The 13,546-nt window shown below is 44.8% G+C and overlaps 1 protein-coding gene across 2 annotated transcripts; it reads right to left on the bottom strand.

Annotated features, from left to right (window-relative positions):
* Positions 1-5,099: 5,099 nt before the first annotated feature.
* On the bottom strand, positions 5,100-12,173 carry LOC311525417 (plasma membrane calcium-transporting ATPase 1-like). 2 transcript variants are annotated; one of them, XM_084637541.1, is made up of 4 exons: positions 12,086-12,173; positions 11,487-11,599; positions 8,602-8,814; positions 5,100-8,148 (listed from the first exon to the last, which is right to left on the bottom strand). In XM_084637541.1, exons 3-4 carry the CDS (start codon positions 8,800-8,802, stop codon positions 5,374-5,376), a joined length of 2,976 nt encoding a protein of 991 aa, XP_084493667.1. In that variant the 5' UTR covers positions 8,803-8,814; positions 11,487-11,599; positions 12,086-12,173; the 3' UTR covers positions 5,100-5,373. The 2 variants fall into 2 exon arrangements, with proteins under 2 accessions (XP_084493667.1, XP_084493666.1); XM_084637540.1 differs by lacking the exon at positions 12,086-12,173 and having other exon boundaries at positions 5,100-8,814; positions 11,487-11,673.
* Between the last annotated feature and the right edge of the window lie 1,373 nt (positions 12,174-13,546).

Here is a 13,546-nt window from a genome sequence, read left to right on the forward strand (position 1 = left end):
AGGGAGGTGGTGGAATCTCCTTCCTTAGAAGTTTTTAAGGTCAGGCTTGACAAAGCCCTGGCTGGGATGATTTAGTTGGGGATCGGTCCTGCTTTGAGCAGGGGGTTGGACCAGATGACCTCCTGAGGTCCCTTCCAACCCTGATATTCTATGATTCTATGATTCATAACACTGTAAATTGATGTGTAAACACTCGAGTGACAGTAACCTCCACAGACCTGCCTCTTGTGGTGAGAGAGGGCTGGGTCCTCTGTAGAATTTTAAAAGGGCCCCTTTCAGTGAGGAATGTGTTCTGGGAGATGTGTTCTCCCACCCTGGATCCATGTTACCCGGGTCTGGGGCAATGGCCTGACTTCTCTATCAGTGCGCAGCTCAGTGTCGGAGCTGTCACTCAGCCAGGACTCCACACTTTGGGCATACGGATACTTTCTTTAAATTTTAGTCCAATCACTATAACTCAGCATGGGAAGAAGCCGCTCCACTTCTCCCAGAACTCAAGGGGATGCTGTATATACACACTTCCTCCTCAATATCATCCTCCTGCGCCTATGTGTACACACTGGGGCTTTAAGGAAAAGCACCATATAGCATGAGAGTTAGCAATACTGATTACCTGAAGGAAGTCCCAGGGCAGCTGCAGTCCACTGTGGAGTCCTGCCAGGCTGTGAAAATACTTAAAGGGGAAACACATGTCTCTGTCTCTCACACACACACACACTGTGTCTCTGTCACACACACACACAAACTGTCTTTCACACTCACCTCCCAGCACATAGTTGTATTATTGTGGTGGTTGTTACTTCTTGATACTTCCTGCAATGCACATATATCCTCTGTGATTTTATTCTTTCAAAGTACTGTTATTTGAGGTTTTTGACTGGTCTATGTATTTCATAATTTTTATTTCTCTCTTATTCTTAAATTTAATTCTTTGAGTACTGATTTATAAAATGCCTAACCTGTCCTGGCTGGAGTAATTATCCTCATGGTAACTTTTTTAAAATATAGTGTGACAAAGTTCCTCCTCTGCCTTGGTAGGTCCTGCACTTATTGGCGGATTTGCTCGCTTCAGAGATTCACAGCAGCCCTCAGTTTGGTCACTTTTGCTCGTGGCTCAAACCTGCCATTCACTCAGCTAACCTCATCACTGACTAGCATGGGGAAAGGGAGGAGAACAATCCCCACAGTCTCTGCTGATCCACCTAGTGGGTCGGGGGACAAGCCAGGGACCTTCCCCTCTGGTGGGACCCACAGTCCAGGTCAACTCCTCTTGTATCCAATAGGGAGTTGGGTGGATGGGGGGAACCCAGGCCCACCCTCTACTCCAGATTCCACCCCAGGGCCCTGTGAATCACAGTGTTTCCTGTAACAGCTGTGTGACAGCTACAACTCCTTGGGCTACTTCCCCATGGCCTCCTCCCAACACCTTCTTTATCCTCACCGCAGGACCTTCCTCCTGATGTCTGATGACACTTGTACTTCTCAGTCCTCCAGCAGTACGCCTACTCACTCTCAGCTCCTTGCGAGCCTCTTGCTCCCAGTTCCTTGCATGCACCTCACTAACTGAAGTGAGGTCCTTTATAAACCAGGTGCCCTGATTATCCTGCCTGTTCTAACTGATTCCAGCAACTTCCTGATTGTTCCTTTACTCAGGGAAAAGGGACCTGCTTAATCTGGGGCTAATGTATCTACCTTTTAGCACTCTCCTGTAGCCCTCTGGCCTGACTCTGTCAAAGCATATTATATCTAGGTTTTTTGTTTCTACTGGTGGCACACATCCGCACATTACCTCGGTAATTTGGTGAACATAACAAAATTCATTCTGCACATGGATGGAAAAAATTAGAGGGGACATTGATCCTGACCCAAAAAGGAGTTGTTGGGGGGGGGGTCACAAGGTTATTGTAGATGAGGTTGCAGTACTGCTACCCTTACTTCTGCACTGCTGCAGGCAGCAGCATTGCCTTCGGAGCTGGGAAGCTGGAGAGCAGCAGCTGCTGGCCAGAAGCCCAGCTTTGAAGGAGGAGCTGCCGCCAGCAGCAGCACAAATGTAAGGATGGCATGGTATGGTATTGCCACCCTTACTTCTGCGCTGTTTCTTGCAGAGCTGGGCCCTCAGTCAGCAGCCCCACTCTTCAGCTGCCCAGTTCTGAAGGCAGCAGTGCAGAAGTAAGGGTGGCATGGTATAGTGTTGCCACCCTTACTTCTGTGCTGCTGCTGGCAGGGTGCTGCCTTCAGAGCTGGGCGCCCAGCCAACAGCCGCTGCTTTCCGCCCACCCAGCTCTGAAGGCAGTGAAGTAGTAAATGTGGCAATACCACAACCACCCTAAAATAACCTTGTGACCCCCCTGCAACTCTCTTTTGGGTCAGGACCCCCAATTTGAGAAATGCTGGTCTCCTCTGTGAAATCTGTATAGTGTAGGGTAAAAAGCACACAAAAGACCAGATTTCATGGGGGGAGACCAGATTCCATGGTCTGTGACACGTTTTTCATTACTGTGAATTTGGTAGGGCCCTACTAATAAATGTTCAGTTAGTTTACTATAGAATTGGCTACCAGGGTTGTCTTTGGCATAAGATCTAGATTACCAATTGATCTTGGTTAAGTGGCTGGTCTCTTGGGACTGGAAGTAACCTGATTTGGTGTATTTTTGGTATAAGTGACCTTTTATCACAAGGTCCAGGATGTCTGGGTGGCAAGATAGACTGGAGAGTCTGAGGGGATAGTCTGTGACTCCATGGTAAGACTGGTACAGTGATCCAGGAGTTCACATTTGTTACTGGACTGGTGAAATCTAATTATAGAACACACCACCAGCTTGAAGTGTCTGCCGTTTTTCTGACAGTCTGCCCGGAGGTAGGCACTCACAGTCACGAGCCACTCCAGACAGTGTGCACTTCAGTACTGTCTGGTACTCACCCACTAGGAATCCATCATCTGCCTCCCCGCTTCCACCCAACACTGGGAGGTCTGAATTGTTGAGGATAAAACAACAGTGTGACAGTCACTGGGAATCCTTGCACAGACCCATTACGAAAGCCTGCACTGTTCAGCCTGTGGCGCCACAACCCAGCATTGAGAGGACATTGGAACCCCAACATGGTCAACAGCTGAGTGACTCTTTCAATGAGAAGCTGATGTGATCTGGTGCCCTTCTGACAAGGGCCTGAACGGACTCCCTGAGGCTGTGCAATGTCTGTAGTCTCCTCTCTGGTCTTTTGGAAGGCCCCGGATGGTAGTGACTGTGCTGAAGGCACAAAGAGCATGCGTCCCTTTTGTGGCTCTCTCTAGGTTCTCACTGAGCTCACTCTACAGTTGCATGGTGAGTCTCTACCACTGCATGGCCTGTTCTTCTGGGAGGTCAAGGAAGACCCTGGCACACTCAGACATCCTATTAGCAGAGTAGAACTGTGTCTTCCTCTTCTTCCAGCTCTGGGCCAGTGCCAGCCTGGCTCTTCATTCTGTTTTATATAAAGAGGCAGAAGGATGGCTGGAAGCAGTATGACAGGTGTAGCACTGTGTATCATCCCCCAGCCTGACAAGGTTCATCCCATCAAAAAATGCACATCATCTCCTCCCTCTGGCCTCCCCCAGAGGTATGCCTAGTTTCCCTTCTGTCTCTCCTTCCTTGGCCAGAGCAACTTAATCTGTCACTCTGTCTGTCTTTCTGTCTCCAACACATACTATCATTGCAGTCAGCATATGGGCGTGTGCTGCAGCTATGAGAGGCAATGGGTGCCCTGGTCTACACTACAAACTTATATTGGTAAAACTACATTGCTCGGGGTGTGGAAAATACTAACACCCAGTGTAGACAGTGGTATGTTGACAGGAGAGCTTCGCCCATCAACTTAGCTACTGCCTCTTGGGGAGATGAAGTACCTATGTTGATGTGAGAAGCTCTCCTGTCGGCGTAGGTAGCGTCTTCAGTAAGATCTGGTCTACACTACAGACCTATATTGGTATAACTATGTTGCTCAGGGGTGTGAAAAATCCACCCCCAAGTGATGTAATTATAGTGAGTTAATCCCCTTTGTACACAGCGCAACACCTCTGTGTCTTGGGGAGATGGATTAACTATTCTGATGGGAGAGCTCTCGCCCATCGGCTTAGAGTGTCTTTATTAACAGTGTTTTAAGTATAGACATTCCCTAAGTGCTACAGCGGCGCATAGACAAGCCCTTAGAGAAGCTGCATTTGCAGGGAGAGGTGGGAGCCTTTTGGGCTTTTGAAAATGTGAGATGAGCAGCCATTGCCTTAGCCATGGTATTGCCCCTCCCATTCATCCTCTTAAAGTGCACAGGACCCTTTGGAGCTGCTCCCCCAACTTTCTGCCATGTGCAGCCAAAGCAGCCAACCCACCCCTTTAGGCACTTTCCTGATGATTTCTCCCAGATGCTGGCCTCTATCTTGATCAAGTAATATGGGAGAAAAGAGCTTTTTACAAAATTATTTTATTTGATAATAAGAAATGTTCATACACTATGGGGAACAAAACAAAAACATGCCAACTACACCTATCGTAACACTCCTCCTGGTACACACAACCCTCCTGCTGGAGGGAGGTTGTTAAACACTTAGATTTAAATGAACATACTCCCATTCCACAGATTGTCAAGGGCCTGATCCGACGCAGCTGAAGTCAGTGGCAAATATTCCATTGACTTAAATGAGAGCTGGATGGGGCTCCAGGATAGCAATGAGCGAATATAATGACAAAAATGACTAATGTACTGATCCATTTTGATTTAAACACATTTTATGTTAGATTTAAAAAACATTTCAAGCAAGTTCCATTGTTTATCAATCTTCCACATTTAACAATATCCTATTGAATTTTGAACAAAACCAGTTATTCCAGACAGTTCTCAAGATTTAACAATATTAAACACTGTACTCAAATCCATTCATGCTGTGCAGTGAAGTCACTTCAAAACTCCAGTGATACCACTATGTTATGTGCCATAAACAGAGCAAAATTAAAAGAATCTATGAACTTTATAAAAAGATCTTTATCTTTTATAAAATAAACTAGTCACATTTTAACAGCTGACATCAGAAATTAGTTAATAGATTGGAGGCATGCTCACCCCTTTCCCTCAAAAAAGCCAAATGAAAGGCTCAAGATAAACATAAGCGCTGTTAATAAGCTCTTCAGTCCCATTTTTGAGTACAGCTAGGAGCAGCCTTTCTATGCTGAATCTCCATTCACACCAGTGTGCCTTCCTTTGCAGTTCAAGACAGAAAGAGTGTCTTGTTATCACCGTGTGTGAAAAACGGCATATATTTCTTAACGCAGTGAATGCGTTAACATTTAGCCCAGTATTATTTTTTGAGTGATGTTTCAATAATGGGAAGGTAGGACTTAAAATTCATTGCTTAGATTTTCTTAAGCTGCGAACTGAACTTTGTGTTTGTGGTTTTTCTAACTCCTCGTAAAAGGAAGTATGAAATGTATTCACTACTTGGCTCTGAGCTCGAATTCTGTTAATCCCCCTAAGCCATAAGATCTGACCATGACATAATTCTCTTTCAGCATGGTCAATCTCTCCTGCACCTTCAGCTAGTTCTGCCTCAAGGATTTCTTCCTTTGGTCGCCCACGACCAAGTTCTGTCAAGAACTTCAAATAGCTATTTGGAATTGTTGTTATCAGCTGGCCCCACAGTAATGTTCCTATCCCTAGGAAAAGTGACCATAGCCATTGTTCTACTGTAAGCTCAGTACAACTAAAGGGCTTCCCACCAACCTCTACTATAACTAACTGTAGAAGTAATGTACCACCAGTTATAGCACAAAAGATGGCATTACTGAATACTCCCTCAAAGACATTCCTTTCACCATGAACCTTTCGGGCATTGATTTCATTACAAAGCTGCATCAACACAAAAGTATTGAATACAATCGTGTAATGCTTGGAGGGTGGGGAATGCAGAGGAGCATTTCTTCCACTGTCAATATCGAAAAGCTTTTCGCCAGTAAAAACAAGTGTAAAGAGGACCACAAGCTGATAGAATGCCTGACCCAAAATGTTTTTCATCATTGTGTGGGAGATTAGGGATTTATTCCTTCCATAAGGCTTCCGTAGCAAGAGAGACTCAGTTGGTTTTTCGGTAGCTAAAGCAAGAGAAGCAAATGTGTCCATAATGAGGTTCACCCACAGCATCTGCACAGTTTTCAGTGGTGCATCTTGTGTAATACATGCTCCCACAAATGCAACAATTACTGCTACTACATTGACAGTAAGCTGGAACTGCAAGAATTTGGAGATACTGTCATATACATTTCTGCCCCACATAACTGCTTTAACGATGCTTGTGAAGTTGTCATCTGTGAGAATAATATCCGATGCTTCTTTAGCTACATCTGTTCCAGCAATGCCCATAGCAAAACCAACATCTGCTTCCTTCAATGCTGGTGCATCATTAGTACCATCGCCAGTTACTGCCACAACTTGTCTCTGTTCTGAGATGGTGCTATCAATTATACCTTTTACCAATGTGTGTTTGTCAGTGGGAGAGGATCTTGCAAGCACCCTAAGTTTTGGCCAAATCTTGTCTAGGAGCTCTTGCTTAATCTCTCCTTTTTCATTACGAATTAGTCTGTTCAACTCTTTTCCCTCTAAGCAAAGGAAGGTCTCCCCAGGATGCAAAATACCACATTTCAAAGCAATTGTGCGTGCAGTATTAATGTTATCGCCAGTAACCATACGCACTGTGATGCCAGCATTCTGGCATTTTGTTATTGCATCAGGAACCTCAGGCCTCAATGGATCGTCAATGCCAACAACTGCAATACATGTAAGTTCCATGATAATATTGTTTTCATTGTCCCACTCTGGTTCAGGCTGCCCAGCTGGGAAATCTTTGAATGCTAGACATATGGTTCTGAGTCCATCAGAAGCCATAGGTTTGACCACATTTTTTACAATATCATCATTGTCCTTTGAGTTGAATGGTTTAGGTTTACCAGCAGCATTCAAGATTTTGTTGCATTTTTTAAGTACTATCTCAGAAGCACCCTTGGTGAACATTCGGTAACTACCATCAACATTTTTCAATACCGTACTCATTGATTTTCTATCAGAGTTGAAGGTGTATACTTTATACAACTTTTCTTCTGGTATTTGATTTCTTACAGCCTGATAATCCTGTTTTAAATCCAGAAGAAATCCCAGCAAGGCACAATCAGTTTTATTGCCAACCTGACGTGGCAAGCCACTTTCTTTTTCAGGAGGCAATATTTTGGAAGTGTAAGCACAATTCACAGAAATACCTGTTAAAAGATAGTTCAGAGTAGTCTGAGGAATTGATTCACATGCAGGAATAATTTTATGATGCATTTCGCTGATGAAAGCCTGGACTACTGCCATTCTGTTCATGGTTAATGTTCCCGTTTTATCCGAGCAAATGGTTGTTGCATTGCCCATTGTTTCACAAGCATCCAAATGCCGCACTAGGTTATTATCTTTCATCATTTCCTTTACAGAGTAGGCAAGTGAAATAGTGACAGCAAGTGGGAGACCCTCTGGCACGGCCACCACCAAGACTGTAACTCCAATAATGAAGAACTTCACAAAATATTTTATATAAACTGGGGTGCACTGAGCAGTCCAAATATGCTCCTGAATCAAGAATGTTTTAATTAAAAAATAAACTATAAGGACAACCACTGTGATTGTAGACATTGCCAACCCTGCTTTGCCAATCTGAACTGCTAATCTGGTAAGTTTCCCTTGTAGGACTGATTTTTCTTTTTTTGACAAATTTGATTGCCTGTTGACTGTCTCTTCTCCATTAGTGCTTTCTTCACTAGTTCCAGGCTGCATTTCTGTGGCTGCATAATCCTGAGCTTTTGCTTTGTTGCTGTTCTCAGGTGAGCCATCTTGTTCTTTCTTTTTCTTTTTCACTCTCTCCTTCCCTTGTTCTCCTCCCACTCCAAGCAAAGTGAGGATAATTCCCATCTGTGAGTTTACACCCACTGCAGTTATTACCATTCTTCCAGAGCCTTCCACCACATGGCTACCAGAAAGCAGCATGGGATCTCCACTCAAAGTTTTCTTAACATGATCAGATTCTCCTGTGAGTGAACTCTCATCTATTTTGAGGTCATTCCCTTGGAGAAGCACACCATCAGCTGGTAGAAGGTCACCATATTTGATAGGCACAATATCCCCAACTACTATGTCAGTTATGGGTATTTGGATGACTTGACCATCTCTGATGACAGCAAACTTCTGTTCTTTTTCAATACGATGCTGCAACCTCCTAAATTGTTTCTCCTTACTCCAATCATTTAAAGCTGTTGCCAATACTACACAAGCTACGGACAAAAGAATTGCAGTTCCTTCAATCCAAGCCATCTCATTTTCACCCTCTTCAGTAGCAGAATGGTTGTCTATACACACTGTAGTTTTTCCTCGTGACGGGGTATAAAAAGAAAGTGCTAGTGATACAGTGGCTGCAATTTCTAATGTAATTAATGTTACATCCTGTAATGCTTCCCATATCAGCTGAAGGAATGATTTAGGTTTTTGGCGGGGTATAAAGTTCTTCCCCAAAACTGCTTGCCTTCTGGCTATATCTAACGGGTCTCCCCTTATCCCTTCTTGGGGGGATGTTTTGAGCCGTGTGCAGATTCCAAAGACATCTCCATAACTTTCTTTTATTTTTTTCAGAGCATTCACAGATCGTAGCTCCATCAGGGCATGCAGCTCTGCCAGGGTCATCTCAAAATCTTCTGCTTCGTGGTGATCTTCCCTGGCCACTACTGTCGTATCTGGTGCACGTGGGTTTCTAGACATGTTGTTGCCGTCCTATGACAACACAGAGACCTTTAAAGGGGAGAAGACTGAGTCCAAGAGTCACCCTACACATTTCCCTCAATTTGAATATTTATAGGAGAAACAAAGTCCTTTATCTGGAGATACAGAGAGTCACTGGGGCTGAGAAAAGACACAGATCTTACTGCTGCTGAAGTGCCTCTCCTCTGGGGAGATATCCTATTCCTGAGTAGTGAAGACAGGGAGTAAGGAGGCAACCACAGCCTGAGGTGAGTCCTTCAGGGCCAGGGCCCCTCTGTATCTGTCTACACTGCAGTGGGAAGTGAGCCTCTCAGCCTGGGTAGGCAGACGTGTGTTAGCAATGTGGATGTTGCAGTTTGGGCTGGAATGTTGGCTCTCAAGCAGGGGGGGCTGGATGGGCTCAAGACCCTGCACTCCAGCCCAAGCAGCAGTGTACACACAGCTATTTTGAGTGTGCTAGCTCGAGCCCTGCTAGCACAAGTCTGTCTACCCAAGCTGGGAGACTTGCTCCCAACTACAGTGTAGACAGATATCTGCTGTGGCTCACTCATTCTCTCCACTCTGCAGTCAGGATCAGCCTGCATGCTCCAGCCTCCACCACCACAATTCACATTCATTGATGCAAAGTGTCCTCATGGAGAGAGGTGGGGAGGGGGAAGTGGGATGATGCACCAGTAGGGAGGTCTGGGGTAGAGGAGGCATCACACGAGATGGGCGTTGGAGACATCACTAGGGGAAGAGGCCTGAGAAGGCATCATGCGGGACTCAGAGGATTTGGCTGCACTGCTCACACCAACTGCTTCCAACTTCTCTCAGCTTCCAACTCCTCAGGACACCAGTAGCTAGGCCAGCACCTTGCCCCAAGCTGCTCCTCCAGTTAGTTACAGGATAACAGGGCAGCATGTGCTCCAAATCACAGGCCTGCTCCCAACGTTCATATTGTTTGGGGAGGGGCTCTTTCCTTTAATTCTGGAGAGTAAATTTAAGGCAGTTTGTGCGTGAGTTAGCATGTGCATGTGGGGGGGGCATTCCAGTCTGGGGAGGGGAGAGGTAATATTTCCATACAAAAACTGGCTTTAAGAGACTATTAAGGTTAGGGAGGGACGCGTTCCCAGGCTAGGAGGAACTGCTGGCTCAGTGCGCTCTGAGTCCTTAACGTACAGTCAGGGCATTGCAAAGACAGCTCCCTAAGGGTGACTCCAGAGGTTACTCCTGAGGGAATTCAGCACCACTGTGCATGCAGAATTTGCACAGAAATTAAAGTTGTGCATGCAGAATTTCCTTTTTCCTCCTCACAGAAATGGGCTGCAGAGCTGCTAGCCACCACTGGGGGCCTCTGGACCCAGCAGAACCCAGCTCTGAAATAGAAGAGACTGCCAGGGGGAGAGATCTGGAGGGTTCCCAGCAAGTGCAGTTCTCAGCACGCCCTGAAGGAAAAGGGCAGCATGCAGGGAACTACACACAAGCCCAGGACCCAGCATCAGGTTGCTTTTCCCACTGGATCCCTGGGCTCTGCAGGGTAGGTAGGTAGGGGGTGTGGGTGTCTGGGCTGTGGGGGGCCCACAGCTGGGCTCTGGGGGAGGAGTGTTTGCACTGGGGAGGGGATGCCCCACGGCTGGGCTCTGGGAGGGGAGGGGGCAGAGAAACAGGAACTGGGTTGTCATGGGGATTTCTTTAACTCTCTACTCCTGAGGGAATTTTGTGCATCTGTATTTTTAAAGACATATTTGTTGACAGGTATTTTTAAATAAATTACCAAAATAATTTAATAATAATACCAAAATGTATATAGTGTTATTCTGACAAATAAAATAGACAGAATTTTAAAGTAGCATTCACAGAATTTTTTTTTTTTGCACAGAATTCTCCCAGGAGGAAGAGATGCTATAAGCACCCCAAAAGGGAGGCCCTGCCTCTCCTCTGCACTGGCTCATGGAGTAGGCCTGGTTTACTAGTGTGCTCAGGGAAGAACTGTGCCTCTCTGAAGAACAATTTGTCCCCAAACTCCCCTTGGGCAGTGTGGTTCTGTATCCATTCCTGCAGAGGTAAGTGGCTAAATAGCACCATTTGGCCCTGAAGGGACAGATCAGGCCATGAGCATTGATGGCATCATAGGAGAGGCATTTAGTTCTAACTAAGGTTTCAGAGTAACTAACTTATCCAAACAGAAGGGCACAGGAAGTCTGCCATGGTACCATTGCAAAAAGAAAAAGGAGTACTTGTGGCACCTTAGAGACTAACCAATTTATCTGAGCATGAGCTTTCGTGAGCTACAGCTCACTTCATCGGATGCATACCGTGGAAACTGCAGTAGACATTATATACACACAGAGACCATGAAACAATACCAGCTCTCGGATGCATACCGTGGAAACTGCAGTAGACATTATATACACACAGAGACCATGAAACAATACCCCAGGGGGTATTGTTTCATGGTCTCTGTGTGTATATAATGTCTACTGCAGTTTCCACGGTATGCATCCGATGAAGTGAGCTGTAGCTCACGAAAGCTCATGCTCAGATAAATTGGTTAGTCTCTAAGGTGCCACAAGTACTCCTTTTTCTTTTTGCAAAGACAGACTAACACAGCTGTTACTCTGAAACCTGTCATGGTACCATTGTCTACCAAAATCAAGACATCATTTATTTTCTATGTGAAAATTAAATTAAATATAACCAACCTCACACTGAAGAAAAGGGAGAATCTAATTTGTCCTTCTCCAGGACCACAGGAATATTTCGAATCCTGGCTGTTTGCTGCTCTCTCCCCAGTGGGTGGTGACTGCTGCGGCTGCTAAGAATCAAGATAAGTGTCACTTCTAAGTACCTGTAAACTATTAAAGATGAAGGAAAGAGTGTTACTTATCAAGCAGCTGCTGCTCTCTGAATGCACCCTGTTTTCAGAGCCCCATTGTGTGGCTCACATGCACGGCCACAAAGCCCCAGAACCATTCAAAATAGTAAGAACCATTAGCATCAGGTAATTAACCATATGAATTAATTAAATGAATTAAAAATAATAATAGATCATCAAGGAACCCCAGGATCAGACTCCATAGCAATGATAGGAGAAGCAACAAATTAGTCTGCCTCCCCAGACCCAAGGCCCTCAGCAATACCAAAATAAATAATCTTAGATCTCAGAAAATGACAGTGCTGGAGAAATACAGCTGCCACTGGAGGAGTGGATCGGCTAGGAGATTGGGTTCAGAATCAATGCTGAATTAGTTCTCTTGAACAGGTCCTCTAGTAAGGCTCTCCACAGACTTGTGGCCTTTACCAAGTGAATAGCTAGTTCCAAAGGAGTGATCAAACTTCCCTGCGATTCAAGGGCATCTATTCTTTCAGTTATCCCAGGATCTGAGAAGGCACAACTGAATCTATCTGTTGAATCTGTCCTGAGAATTATGGTGTCTCTTTTTCTCTCTCCTCTGCATTGAGAGGAATCCCAGCTCATGGATGCAAGACTTTCTTATCCAAGATGAATCTGTTTTCAAAATATTTATTTCAAGACTAACCTGATCTGTCTTGGATTCAAACCAATCCAAAGGCTTCTATTTCAGCCCATAAGATCTGATTTCCTTGGATTCTGGGGATCCCACTTAAGAGAATTTCTTGTAGAGCCAAAAATATTTATCAGAAGGACATAAATCTGTGGCTTATTTCCCTTCTTTCTTGGGACAAAAATTCTGAATCAAGCAACTTTGGACAAGTTATTCCTTACCAAGGCATTGGAGATAATTACCATGACTACCAGTGAGCAACCTTTCTGAGGAGGAAAAAGACCACTTCTTAATCCCATTTTGTTAACCACTTTGTTGTAGGCTTAGCATTTTAAAATAAGTAAAAGAATGCCATGATTGTTTTTCTTCTGCATTGCAATTTGATGTTCCTATTCAAAATGTTCTATGTAAATTAATTCTGTTTTGTGTGTGAATAAGGAATGGGTGTTAAGAGATAAGTGTGAAGGCCATCACTGAACCAGATGTTCTAGGGAGGAACCAGAGACAGACACAAGGGTGCCAGGAGGCTGCAACAGGCCCCCTTTTGAAATGTCAGAGGAGGGCAGATTAACGACTCTAAAGATGAGACAGGCACCTATAAATGGGGACAAGAGATCTGTGATCAAAACCAGCCTGGGATAACTCCCTGAGAGACTTAATGAAATAACAAGATAAAAGGATGAGAAAAACAATTTAAGAAAATAAGTACTTGTCAAACAACAATTGATTACAGCTGTATGGTGCAAAACTCATTGGTCCCAATGAAGGAAAATCTCCATATAAACAGGGTGCCTTGCCATGAAACTTTGGGTTCATCCTGCCAAGACTTCCCCAGAGCATCGTGTCACGACCGACGGAACCCAGCTCCTGTGATCTAGCTGGCCACTATATTGATCCAGACTCTGGACTGGTAACTATAACATTGACTGGTGGGACAGTGTGTGTGTGCGGGGGGTGATTGAATGTATATGCTAATTGTTATATCTTCAATAAATGCAGTGTATTGCCTTTTCCCCTGAAAAAGATCCCATGTGCTTCTTATAAGCATAACATTTTTGGTGGAGAATTGCAAAAGGGGGAAGACATGCACTGTGATTGTTGAAAATATTGCTAAATACTGGTAAAAGGTATGCCATACGTATAAAGTGATCAATCATTCAGGTGTGCACACCCCCGGTTGTAGAAGTGCCGTGCCATAAGGGGGACGATCAGAATCCTTGCTCCTACCCATCTGTCGG

Source organism: Lepidochelys olivacea, assembly GCF_965140295.1.
Source record: "Lepidochelys olivacea isolate rLepOli2 genome assembly, chromosome: 8".
Classification (NCBI taxonomy): Eukaryota; Metazoa; Chordata; order Testudines; family Cheloniidae; genus Lepidochelys; species Lepidochelys olivacea.

Excerpts from the sequence above, each read along its gene's own strand:
- LOC311525417 (XM_084637540.1), bottom strand. The coding sequence starts at position 8,802 with ATGTCTAGAAACCCACGTGCACCAGATACGACAGTAGTGGCCAGGGAA.